Here is a 14,276-nt window from a genome sequence, read left to right as displayed (position 1 = left end):
ATCTCCGGAAAAAATCTCAGAATCTCATAGACCTCAGGTGGCTGGAAAACTCATTGTACAAATGATTGATTCTCTGGCTGATCCTCAGCACAGGGATTAAAAACATCTGAAAGAGGCAACATGCACCAGACAGACACGGATAGTATTTTCAGCCCCTAGCTGCAATTTACAGCAATAGAAACTTACATAGGACACCCGTGCTCGCCTCCGATGCACCAGCCCACAGCACTGCATGAAGAGCCGTGCAGAACGCAGTCAGCGTGTGGTTTCACCGAGCTGCACTGTGCCTCCTCTTCTCATCAGAGCCACTGTCCATTTCTCCCCACCTTCCACTCCCAGGTAAGAAGCATGGGCAAATCAAAACTTAGCTTCTGCCTCCTAGGTAGTTTCTAAAGACACCACTGTTTTTGCAAGCATGCCCAAACTTTGTTTTTCCCTAATTTTTTTTTCTTTTTTCAGGGAATCCGATCTCTTCTTCTTCAGGGAAGAAACTGACCAGAAATCTACCCAAAGTATCATTTATTTTCCTGAAATGACTCTTGCTAACTTACACTTGTGACTGTCCGGATCATCAGAGTTTCTTGGCAACGTTTTGACAGTAGCCATTCTCAACTGGGGAGCTTTTCAAACAGCAGAGAACCTTTGCATCTCACAAGCCTGCAGGCTCCTGCTTTTTTGCAAGAGGAGGCCTACTCCTGATGGTGTTTATGTGACTGCCTCGGAGAACGCGGCTGCTCCCGCGGCTGCTCTGCCATGATTGCCTTCCTCCCCACGCACAGATTGGCAGCAGCATCCCTGCTTCAGTGTTGCCTCTGTATCACTTTGGGCATATCTGGTCTGCGACTTCTCCCTCCTCCCTTTCCCCTGAAAAATTACAGTCTAGACTTTAATTCACTCCGGATTCCCAGGACTACACAACCACCCTCCAAATTGTCAGATGCTTCGTCTTGCAGTACGTGCTTCACATGAACCGTAGGAAGGAGTGACTTCAGGACCCAACACAGTCAACCACTACAGCTACACAGATTTTTGTGCTTTTTTTTCCTCACTGCCAAAATGCTCATTTTCTACGTGAAAGCCCATTAAATAAATGTAACTCTGGTAAGCAAAACTGATCTGAGTCAGAGCTAATTAATTAATTAGCTAGTATATCACCTATGATTTAGATACGAGAAACCCAATAAGCCTGCCTTCCAAGCCCGTGATCTCACAAATGAATATTCCTCCTAAACTGTAATTTACATCTTTTTTCTAAAGACACAGTTTGCAGACAAGGAGTCAATCGCAACATTCTTTCTAAAAGTCCTTGTACATGTCACACCTGAAAAGACGAATGATTATGGCATTTGGGGATTAAACTGTTAATTTATATGATATCAACCATTCTGATAAGCCATGATTCATGTAGCCACAGCTGTCGATGCACGTTCACTCCCACACCCATGTCACTTCATATACTGTTACCACTTGAGAAGATATTTAACTATTTCATGTCACAAATTAAGATCCCTCACCATTAAGCTCTTCAGGCAGATGGAATGTGCAAGCCTATTAATTCTCAACATTTTATCGTTCTTTCCTGAAAACCTATGATTTAAAGTAACAACTCTATTATTATTTGTAGTCTATGCTATGATGATGATGAGGAGGATATAAAGTAACAACTCTATTATTATTATTTGTACCCTTGAGTTGAAAAAACCTGCCTTAGTTCAATGTTTTTATTTGACTAATGAAGACCTGAGGCTCCAAATGGTCAAGTGTTTTGTTTATAAATGAAAGTGAAAGTGAAGCTGCTCAGTCCTGTCCAACTGTTTGCAACCCCATGGACTGCAGCCTACCAAGCTCCTCTATCTATGGAATTTTCCAGGCAAGGGTACTGGAGTGGGTTGCCATTTCCTTCTCCAGGGGATCTTCCCAACCCAGGGATCAAACCCAGGTCTCTCACATTGCAGGCAGACGCTTTATCATTTGTGCCACCAGGGAAGCCTCTTGTTTATAAGTAGCATAAGCAACCATATTTTAAATAGCTAGTAATTTATACAATTGAAAAAGTTTGCAAAAATTCTGTGGTTTTATCCTGTACTGATTAATCCTCCATATAGCTGAAGATTCAAAAGGGAATCATGGATGGACTACAGACAATGAAGTTCCTTTTGGGAATACATCAGTAGACTACAGACAGACAATAAAGTTCCTTTTGTGAATATATCAGGAGCCCAAAGTAAAATAAAATTTTTGAATCATGTTGCACATTGCATTTTGAAGTAAGTCCTAGAAAAAAAAATGCAACATTTTCTGGAACACATAAGACAGATTTACAGAAGGTAGGATATCACTTTAGTTTTTGAAATCAACTTTAGTGAGAAAAATACTAAGTAATATAAGAGAATGTATCATTTGAATTTCAGCCTTTTCTAAGGACCCTGTATCATCCTCAACCAGTACATATTTACTAGAATAAATGAATAAAAATAAAAAACAAACTCAAAGTTAGAATGAGAGGAAAACACTGGAAACTTGATCTCTTCCATGAATCTAATTTGGCATTCACTTAACTTCCTATCCACTATGATATTATCATACACAATATGAGAGAGATCCACAGTTCATTAGAGATACCACTCATTTGCCATTCTAGAATCCACAAGAGGAGGCCAAACCCTAATCTAAGTTGGGAAACATTGATAGAGCACCTCTACTAATACTTGCTTGGCACTGTCCTAGGTGCCTGGAGAAGGCAATGGCACCCCACTCCAGTACTCTTGCCTAGAAAATCCCATGGACCGAGGAGCTTGGTAGGCTGCAGTCCATGCTAAGGGTCGGACACGACTGAGCGACTTCACTTTCACTTTTCACTTTCATGCATTGGAGAAGGAAATGGCAACCCACTCCAGTGTTCTTGCCTGGAGAATCCCAGGGATGGGGGAGCCTGGTGGGCTGCTGTCTATGGGGTCGCACAGAGTCGGACACGACTGAAGCGACTTAGCAGCAGCAGCAGTCCTAGGTGCCACAGATAGAAAATAAACAAAATACTGTCCACTGATAACAAAGACAGGAAAAGAGAACACAGCATCTGAGTGCTATGGGAATACCAACAACACAACCCTTATTTATCCCTGGAAGGAACACTGAAGGCTTATTAGCAAAGGTGGGGTATTCTTTTTTTCTTTTTTAAGATTTTTTTGGGATGTATACCATTTTTTTAAGTCTTTATTGAACTTGTTACAATATTGCTTCTATTTTATGTTTTGGTGTTATGGCCAGGAGACACATGGAATCTTAGCTCCCCAACCAGGGATTGAACCTGCACCCCCTGCATTGGAGGGTGAAGTCATAACCTCTGGGCATCCGGGGAAGTCCCACTGGGCTACTCTTTGCAGAGTGGGTAAAACTGCATCCAGTGGAAAATGGGGGCTGAAAGAATCCAGGCAAGGGAGCAGAAAATGCAAAACCACAGATTATGTACAGAATATATACAGAATAAATCTTGTTTGTATAGGATGTAAAGAAGAATGTATACAGATTCAATATTTATGATACATTCAGACAACAGAGATTTACCCCAAATCTCTCCAACTGAACTGGGTTCTCTCTCCTAAGCTCACTCCTTATTCATCTCTCCATCCCTAACACTTAGTGTGGTAACACAGACATATTAGGTATGATGGATATTTGGAGTCCACTCGTCATGAATTCTTTACTTCATCCTGGGCAATAGAAATGGACCTGAGGCTCCTGGGCTATGCCAGAGAAATTGTTTTCACAATTTGGTACGGCTGACCAGGTAACCAGCTTGTGTTCAGTGGGGTAGGAGCAGAAATAACACGTGCCGAAACTTAATGCCTTCCCTTTTCTTGTTCTCCCTTTCTTGCTGTCTTGAATGGAGGTAAACTGCTGGGAGCTGGGACATCTGCCTACATTAAAGGATACTTCATGTTTAGAAGAAAAGAGCAACAAGACAGAAAGCCCGTGTCCCTAGCGCAGTGCAGCTGGCAAACCAGCCCTATGTCGCTTACATTTGGACTCTTTCGTTTGTTTTTATCATTCCATTATTACCTTTTTAACAAATTTTAAAATTGAAGTATAGTTCATTTAGCTTCCCTGGTGGCTCAGATGGTAAAGAATCCGCCTTCAATGCAGGAGACCTGGGTTCGATCCCTGGGTTGGGAAGGTCCCCTTAGAGAAGGGCATGGCAACCCACTCCAGTATTCTTGGACTTCCCTGGTGGCTCAGAAGGTAAAAAATCGGCCTGCAAAACAGGTAACCCAGGTTCGATTCCTGGGTTGGGAAGATCCCCTGGAGAAGGGAATGGCAATCCACTCCAGTATTCTTGCCTGGAGAATTCCATGGACAGAGGAGCCTGGTGGGCTACAGTTCACGGGGTCACAAAGGGGCGGACACAAGTGAATGACTAACACTTATAGTTCATTTACAGTGTTGTGCTAATTTCTACTGTACAGCAAAGTGATTCAGATATATATATATATATACACGCACACATACATTCTTTTTTATATTATTTTCATAAGATTTTGAACAGGTTTTATCATAGGATACCGAATAGAGTTCCTGTGCTATGCAGTCAGACCTTGTTGTTTATCCATCCTACATACAAAAGCTTACATCTGCTAACCCCAACATCCCAGTCCACCCCTCCCGTAACCCTCTCTTCCTTGGCAACCACCAGTCTGTTGTCTATATTCGTGATTCTGTCTGTTTCATAGGTTCATTTGGTACATATTTTTATTTTATAGAGGAGTATAAGTGATTTACAATGTTGTGTGAGTTTCAGATATACAGCAAAGTTATTCAGTTATACATATACAGATGCCTATTCTCTTTCAGATTCTTTTCCCATAAGTTTCCTGGGCTATACAGCACATAAAAGAGAACCAAACCCTATGCAGGCAGACCTCAGAGATACAGAGTTCACTTCCCGATCACTGCGATAAAATGGCTAAGATAGCAAAGTGAGTCCCAGGAGTTTGTTGGTTTCCTAGTGCATATAAAGGTATGCTTATACTATACTGTAGTCTATTAAGTGTGAATAGCATTATGTCTAATAAGACAATGTACATACCTTAAAATACTTTACTGCTAAAGAAAGTTAACTTTCATCTGAGCCTTCACTGAGTCAGTCACAACATCAAGGAGTGCTGACCACAGATCACCATACCAGGTAGAATAATAAAGAAAAAGTCTGCAATAATGTGAGAATTACCCAGATGGGACCACCAAGACACAAAGTAAATGCTGTTGGAAAAATGGCACCAATAGACCTGCAGGCCTGCCACAGACCTTCAATTTATCAAAAATGCCGTATCTGTGAAGCGCAATAGAGTGAGATCTGCTTATACTGTTTAAGACCCCAGCCATAGATGCTAAACCTGTATTTTAAAAGTATTGGATTGGACAAGAAGTTCCTTCAGGTTTTTCCATAAAGATATTATAGGAAAATTCTAACGAACTTTTTGGCCAACTAGTACCTCAAAGAGTTTCTGGAATAAATGCTTAATCCACAGATTGTGGAGGAGGTGAGGGAATGGGAGTGGGAACAAGTGACAAGAAGGCAGTCTCATCAGGAGACTGGAACAGGAGATTGAGCTGGGGTGAGACTGTGGACGTCTTTGAACATCACAGCAAGGAGTTTACACTTTATCACACAGAATCATCAAAGCCTTTCAGTATGAAATTTTCCGTGGTTCTATTAAGAAATAGGAAATAAAAAAAGCTCCATCCTGTTTGGCTGTAAAAACTAGTCGATCACTCTCTATTAGTGAGAAATTTGAAGTTATTGAACTACTGTGGTTGTCTGCCCTAAATGTCTGTCTACTAAATAATTAAATCAAATCAGGTCAATAAAACTAGCTATTGGGTTCATGTAGCCAAACCACAAACCTAATGAACTGTTAAATTTGCTAGGTTGTTAAACGTGAGATATATTAAAAGTAAAGTATTAAAAAGTGACAACAAGAGGTAGAATGACATAAACAACTCATTCAATAGAACTGCAAAGGAATGCCTAGGATGTCAAGGTCAGGAATTTGAAAAGTCCTAAGAGATTTACTTCTGGGCAGTCTTTATAAAGGATGAGGATTCAAGTTTATTTACTGGTCACTTTCTCCATTACTAGTGGTTACAAGGGATAAAGTACACAGAGGGTGTCCAATACGATAAAGTGATGCTTTGGAGAAACTCTTTGATGACAATGAATGAAACTGTATCTGGAGAAGCTTTCAGAGAGGAGCTGAAGCTTACTTGTTGGGGCTGATGCTGTCTGAGTGCTTATGACTCTTCTGTGGCTCTGGTTTCAGGAAATGAATGGCCCTCCTCTCACCAGAGACTGCAGCCCATATACGTACTCAGTGAACTCTTCCTTCAGACTATGTTGTTGTTATAACTGCAACCATTCAGAATCTAGCATGTTTTTTTTTTTTTTAACGTGGACCATTTTTAAAGTTTTTACTGAATCCATTTTAATATTGCTTTTGTTTTATCTTCTCTTTTTTCAGCCATGAGGCAAGTGGGATCCTGGCTCCTCAACCTGGGATCAAACCCATACCTCATGCATTGGAAGGTGAAGTCCCGCAGAGTCTGGAGGTTCTTAAGGGCACCAAAAACTTCTCCACTATTTTTTTTAATTAAAAAATTTTTAATATTTATTTTTTAAATTGAAGTGTATTGTGTTAGTTTACACAATATTTGTGTTAATATTGTGTTAGTTTCAGATGCACAGCAAAGTGACTTGGTTATATATATTACTTTTTCAGATTTTTTTGTCCCAATCCGGGTTATCCACTAATTTCAGTTAAAAACAGAAACAAAAAAAGAAGCCCAACATCTACATTCATCCATTCAGTCAACAACACCAAGGGAGTGCTATTCGCCATGTGTGAGTGTTTGCTTTGGTCTTAGTGGATAAAAAGAGCAGTGAAGTAATTGTGGTCTTGGACTACAGGGAGGGAGAAAGACAAGTTGAGTCCATAATCAGGTAAACATAATTAGGCACCAGTAAGTTCTCTGAAAGTACAGAATACTATGAAAATGTAGAGCGAGCAGACACCCTCTAGAATCAAACGAGGCAGGAAACTTCCCTGAAGAAGAGCTATGATGCAGCTGTCTGAAGCTAGAAAGGAATTAACCAAATGGAGCAGGGCTGAGGCAGGGGAAGGGGTCAGAGTAGCCCTGTCCAATGGAAGGAATGTTATTGACAAAGGTGTTTGTGTCAGAAGGGAGATGCTACCTGTAAACAGCTGGAGAACAAACTAAGAGGGAGACTGGGGCAAAATGAGGATGGAGAGATAGATGATGGCCACATCAGGAGATGTGAGCTGAGGATTTTCACCTTTACATTAAGAGCAGTGGGATTCTATTCATACAGTCGACAGGCATGAGCATCATTTAAACACACCTTGGTGGACTTCCCTGGTGGTCCGGTGGTTGAGAATCCACCCGCCAATGCAGGGGACACAGGCTCCATCCCTGGTCCGGGAAGATTTCACATGCTGTGGGGCAACTAAGCCTGTGCACTACAGCTCCTAAAGCCCTTGCACCCTAGAGCCTGCGTGCCGCAACTACTGAGCCCATGTGCTGCAGTTACTGAAGCCCCTGCAGCCTAGAGCCCTTGCTCTGCAATGAGAAGCTACCGCAATGAGAAGCCCGTGAACCGCCAGCTAGAGAGTAGCTCCCATTTGCTGCACCTAGAGAAAGCCCACTAGCAGCAGCAAAGATCCAGCACTGCCAAAATAAATTTATAGATAAATAAAAATTAAAACACACATTGGTAATGGAGCTGAAACTAGATGGAAAGATGTCCAGAGAAGAAACGGAGACCAGCTAAGAAGCTGCTGTAATTATGCCTGTGAAAGATAACAATGCCTTGTCCCTGGTGGTGGAGGTGGTAGGTAAGGTAAGAGGAGGAATCTATGAGATATTTGGGCGACAAAGACAGGTACAGAAAATGGAAAAAAGAAGCCCAGTGGAAAAGATACTTGTGGCCCAATTCTTTCCATTCTTGATACTACCATCCATTGTGAAGCGCAGCTTCTGCTAGGGCAATCCATGATACATCTTTATTTTCAGGTCAGTCCCAGTTTGCTCCTTTTCTTGGCCAATCCTCTCTTTAGCATCCTGAGCAGAGTCTCTATCTAGTCTCTATCTCTATCTTGCATTTACACTGGACTTGACTCTTTTAGCCACCAAAACGCACCCCTGTAATTTATTTCAATTTCTACAGACTGAAACTTCTTTCTTTCTATTTCTCACCAAGGTGTCTGGGTTCTCTTTTTATGCGCTGTTCTTTCTGAGTGTTTGTTGTGGTTTTTCAGACCAACAACGAGGCATTTCTTCCCAGTTAAGACAGCATCATCATTTGCTTATTCTACTCATTTTACAGAGAAGGGCGGAAGTAAATAAAATAACTCCATGCAAAGTAATTGGAGGAGTTGAAGTCATACTTTTAAAATGAATAAACATGAAATGTGCAACGAACTTAAATGACAAGTTTAAAACATAGTTTGTGTTACAAAGTTAGAATACACAGGGTTCAATTCAAGACTGTGAGAAAACTATGTAACCCTAATAAAACTCAGATCTCTTGTAGTTCAATCCTATTGAAAGAAGTACAATCCAACAACAAAAATCAATTGAACATCCAAAAGTCAATTTTTCATTGCATAGCTCAGAGTGAACATTAGAGAGAATCCTATACCCTCCTGCAACATTTCTCAAAAAATCCCTTTCCTTCCCTCCCTAATTCCCTTCTACCCTAAAGCCCCTGATGAGGCTGCCTTCAATTCTGGACACAAACAGACACACCAAAAAACCCCCTTCCCAGCTGCCAGTTTCCAGATTCTTTCTCCCTCAACCTGCCTGCCCCAGCCTCATATTTGGTAGATTTGCTTAATTTCTGTAGCTCTTTACTTTCTTTCAATGCTGAATAGGCAAGATATATTCTCTTTAGTATAAGAGGTAGAGGCATCAAGGAAGAAGAGGGAGAACAGCCAAGAATGTTTGTGTGTTAAATTTTTCCATATGACACTATTTTTGCAGAGAATACATTGCATCCATTCCTTTCACTCATTATAGCTCTAAGGAAATACAATACATATGTGAAAAAGAAACCACTGACCTTTGGGTAGAAAGGGGCTTCCCTGGTGGCTCAGATATTGAAGAACTTGCCTGCAATGTGGGAGATCCAGGTTCAATCCCTGGGTCAGGAAGATTCCCTGGAGAAGCAAATGGCTACCTCCAGTGTTCTTGCCTGGAAAATTTCATAGACAGAGGAGCCTGGCAGGCTACAGTCCGTGGGGTTGCAAAGAGTCGGACATCACTGAGTGACTAACACTAATATTTTGGGTGGAAAAAGGCAAGACACACTATTTATGGTGTCACATTTCACAAACAAATCTATAATGCTAGCACAATAAAATATTTCACAGAAACTATTTTGCTTTTCTGTTTGTTTGGAAAGACCAAGAAAGAAAACACACATTTTCTCTGAAGTTGCCATGAAACACTCATAGATTTGAGAATTCTTGGACAGATATATAATCCATGTGTAAAAATTTTTAAAATACCTTACTTGTCATAAAGTAAACAAAGAAACTGAGGCACAATGAAGTTAAGTCAATTACCCAAGGAAATGACAGAGCCAGGACTTCTACCAGGAGTTTGGCTTCTGAGCTCATGGTCTTATGCTCTCTATGAAAGGTTAAAAATTCATTTTATAAGCTGACCCTGGGGTTGTACACAATGAATAAGCTAATTAACTAATCCAATCATACAAGACATTTCTCCATCAAGAGCTCAGTGGTTCCCCTACTGGCTTCCCAAATCAAACTTACCTTCATGCAAAACTTTCCCATCTTTGAACTTGTTCCTTTCTCTTTCATGCAAAATCTGAAATTTTACCCACTGGAAAATTCATTTGATAGAACAAGTATCTTCTGACAAAAATTAAACATATTTTAGATAGACAAGCTCTAAGCCATTTATACAGGCTCACTTACTAGAAGCCTTATTTATATATCTGTATCTATTTTTTCTGTCTTAGAAAAGGAAATGGCAACCCACTCCAGTATTCTTGCCTGGAAAATCCCATGGACAGAGGAGCCTGGTAGGTTACACGTAGTCCATGGGGTCGTAAAGAGCCGGACATGACTGAATGACTCCACATTCTTTCTTTCTGTATTTTTCTATCTATGTATGCCTCACCTTGCTTCAGCAGTTAGTTTAGGCAACTTATAAGAATAAATTGTAAAATAACATTTAATTTGCTTGAAAGAGAAGAGAGAATAAAAAAGTAAAACAATAAAGCAAAGGACACAAAATGCATCCCATAATAACCAATGCACTGCCGACAAATGAGCCATACATTTGGGTCTAAGCTTTCCAGCAGCCAACTCAAGAAGGGAAACTCGGTCAGTTATGTAATTTACTGTCCATGAGCTTAAAATAAACCAAATGCTCAGAAGGATGTCTCTGCTTGGCACTGACATGGAACCCTGAATTCTCCTGGAGGTCCCCATGAAAAGGAGAATTGTGGAAAGTGATAAACAGCACTCCTGGGGGCACCCTTAAGGGGAAATGCCACTATGGGCGGTAAAGAGTTGCTTCTTAGACTGACCTGGGCTGGAAACTAAGTCCCACACCACAGGGAATTCAATAAAATACTCTGGGGGAGTCAGGGGAGAATGAGCAGGCCAAGACACCTAACTCTGTACAGATATGGCTTGATCCCTGAGTATCAACAAGAGCAATAACCAAAAGACTTAACATCTACTGATGTGGACGTTAGGACGCATTATTCCTTTACTCCTCATATCAACTTGAAGAAGGTATCATTATTATTTATCCTTAAATTAAAAATGAGGAAACAGACTTCAGAGATTAGGCCCTACAACACATAAGCAGTAAAAATTTGAACCCAGATCTGTTGAACTCCAAAGCTCTTGACCCCAAATACTAGGCCTCCAGAGTTTCCAACAGTGATGGACTCTGTCCTTCAAACAAATCCACTGAATACTATTTCTCATTGACTGATGACCTTCTGATAAAAATTAAATGACAATGATCTTAAGACTGATTTTAAGAAGCTTGTTCAACACAGATTGAGTAATCAAGCTGGGTGTATTCAGTATAATGAAAGAGAAAAACACTTAAGACAAGGTCACCCCGGCACTTCCCTAGTGGCGCAGTGGTTAAGACTGTGTTCCACTGCAGGGGGCACAAGTTTGATCCCTGGAGAACTAAGATCCGCAGGCTACGTGGTGCAGCCACCAAAAAAAAAAAAAAAAAGACAAGCCTACCCCATCTCCATTTGCAGTTGTAGTTAAAGCAAATGGCTTTTCTTCTAACCCCCTTCATTTTCATAGAAACATTTCAGATAACAGGAAAAAGAAAGTGGTTTCAGCAGATGTATACTCGGGGAATAAGAACAGACCTGGGAGGGAATTGGAGCTTATGCCTGTGTGATGTTGGGTCTTTCGATGAGGGCTTCAGAGAGCAGAGATGCGGAGATGGTAACAGAAGAAGCCCAAGTTCAAAAGGAATTTGCTGTGTTTTTCATTCTACACTCAACTACAGTGTGGCTATATGATGCTCACAACCATCTGGATATATTTAATCTTTAGTTTGTCCAAAAGTAAGGCTTAGGTTGCTGAAGCCTTTCCACATTTAGACCAGACAACGTCAAAAGTGATGAGCTAAAACCGAGGGCAGACAGGCCCGAAGGACTAGTTCAAAAAAATGTGTTAACACTCAAACAGTAACGGCCTTGCAGCATGCCATTAAATTGGCCAATTTTCACGTTTCTTTAAGACTGTTTTTGGAGGATTAGACAGAAGCTAGAAAAGGCACAGCAAAGTATTTGGCTGTCCGCATTTTAGGAGAAATGAACTACATTTGAAATTACTAACAAGTCTATATGATAATAAATGCCCAAAATCACTTAGCAAGTTCTCTAAAACACAGACTACTATATTAGGCATTAATATCACCTTGGGTTCATTTTCTATTTTATACGTTTCCTTTTCTTTTTTTTTAACTTTTTTTTTTTGGCTAAGAGGTGCACCATGTGGGATCTTGGTTCCCCAACCAGGGATCAAACCCATACCCCCTGCATTGCAAGTGTGGTCTTAACCACTGGACCACCAGGGAAGTCTGTATTTTATAGTTTTACTAATGGGCTTTTTTTTTTTTTTAAGCTTTAATGTGCTTTTCAAAGGAAAGCATGTAGTATTATTCTTTTCTACCCTAATATGAAACTGAGTGCTTCCAGATTAATTTAATTACTTCAGAAGATGAAAGGATTGCTCTGGGAGGCCCCATTTGGTTCCGGAAGATTACTGGGTACCTCCTGGGTGTGTGAGCTAAGAAGAAGTGCTAACTGGTCCAAGGGGCAGCCAAAATTCTGTAGATAGTCACTAAACAGGACTTTGGATAGCTCCATAAAATCCAAATTTTTCCATTTAGAAACAAAGTAAGAAAATAACACTTTTAGAGTCAAATTTTGTGCAGGCTCTGTTAAGAGTTTGCTGAGAATTTCATGGAAATATTCTCCCAGATTGCCAAACTTTCTGTTTCCTACTAAGCTCATCTGTGAAAATAAACTGATATTTTTACTACTGTTGGGTCCTTTTCAAATTATGCTGTGAGTACATAATAGGGTTTTAATAGTTGGTTTTTTGGTTAGATAAGTGAATGAATACATACCCTGAAATATTCCTTGACATTGAAAACACCAGGCTAAAGTCAAAGGACCAAGAATAATATACAAAACAATTTTAGTGAGGAAAAAAATCCCTTCAGAGAAAATAAATGCAAAAAGATAATTATTTATATTAAAATATAGAGGACAGGTAGAAATTAACTGGTAATGGGAAATTTTAAAAAACAGAAAATTTGACACATTCATGAAAAAACAGAGGAAAAATTGAATCCATTAAGACAATTGGCGAGACAACAGTCTAGGGTTAAGTTTCCCAACAAAAGTAACAAATATTCAAAGAGAAAGATTAGGGAAGAAATGCAAAGCTGATGTTGAAGAATAAGGCCTTGGGGAAAGACAAAATTAATTGGGGTTACCAGCCTAAGCTAAGACTTAATTGCTATTTCCAATTATTTGCTGGGCAAATAATAAGAATTTGTTGGACTTTTCCATTCACTCAAAAAATATCTCTAAGCACCTTCTGTGAATCAAGCCCCATTTCAGACAGTGGAGACATACCAGTTAACAACTCACAACTTCAGCTTTCATGGATTCAGGCAGGCAATGGAAATGAAAACAAATGTTAAGAAGTGTCAATATGCATTTTTTCTGAACTGTGTGAAGAGAGATAAAGAAGAATAGTGGAGGTGTAAGTTTCTATTATATATAAGTTGGTCAGGGAAACCCTTTTAGAAAGATGAACTTTGAGCTGAAGAGTGAGACATGTGACCACCTGGGGGGAAAAATCCAGGCAAACATCTGGAGAGGGAGTGTCCTGGACCTACAGGAGGAAGAGCAAGATGGTACCTGTGGTTGGAGCCCTGTGAGGACCCAGAGGCTTGATCATTTAGGATCTTCAGGTCAGTGTAAGGACTGGATTTTATTCCAGTTGCAAACAAGCCATTGGTGAGCTTTGAAAAGGACACACGATTTGATTTACATCTTACAAGTGGCTTTCTGTCTGCTGTATGAAGACGCCCAGGAGCTAAGTCTTATAGCATTTTTGAAACTATTGCAATAGTTCAGGTGAGGAACAGGGGCTTGGTCTGAAAGTATTTGTGGGGGAAAACATTGAAAAGTGGTAGGATTTTGGGTTGGAGAAGGCATTGGTACCCCACTCCAGTACTCTTGCCTGGAAAATCCCATGGACAGAGAAGCCTGATAGGCTGTAGTCCATGGGGTCGCTGGGAGTCGGATATGACTGAGCGACTTCACTTTCACTTTTCACTTTCATGCATTGGAAGGAAATGGCACCCCACTCCAGTACTCTTGCCTGGAGAATGCCAGGGACAGAGGAGCCGGGTAGGCTGCCGTCTATGGGGTCACACAGAGTTGGACATGACTGAAGTGACATAGCAGTAGCAGCAGCAGGATTTTGGATATATTTTAGAGGTAAGGTGACAACCATGTTTTTCTCTGAATATATGCCCAGAAAAGGGATTGCTGATCATATGGTAGCTCTATTTTAGTTTCTTAAGGAACCTCCATACTGTTTTCCATAGTGGCTGTACCAATTTACATTTCCCACCAACAGTGTAAGTTCAAAAGGGTACATGTACTCCAA

At 40.4% G+C, this 14,276-nt stretch overlaps 1 protein-coding gene across 5 annotated transcripts in view; it reads right to left on the bottom strand.

Moving 5' to 3' along the window:
• CACNB2 (calcium voltage-gated channel auxiliary subunit beta 2) overlaps nt 1-14,276 on the bottom strand; it is a 425,950-nt gene that overhangs the window by 282,028 nt on the left and 129,646 nt on the right. Inside the window, 1 exon segment of one of the 5 annotated variants that reach the window (NM_175789.2) lies at nt 187-237. The exons of the other annotated variants lie outside the window; for them this stretch is intronic. Coding sequence (NP_786983.1) covers nt 187-234 — 48 coding nt within the window. The 5' untranslated portion in view covers nt 235-237. 5 annotated transcript variants of the gene reach the window in all.

The sequence above is a fragment of the Bos taurus genome, chromosome 13, assembly GCF_002263795.3.
Source record: "Bos taurus isolate L1 Dominette 01449 registration number 42190680 breed Hereford chromosome 13, ARS-UCD2.0, whole genome shotgun sequence".
Taxonomy (NCBI): domain Eukaryota; kingdom Metazoa; phylum Chordata; class Mammalia; order Artiodactyla; family Bovidae; genus Bos; species Bos taurus.
The sequence above is the reverse complement of the archived record's forward strand: the minus strand, read 5'-3'. Positions and strand labels throughout refer to the sequence as shown.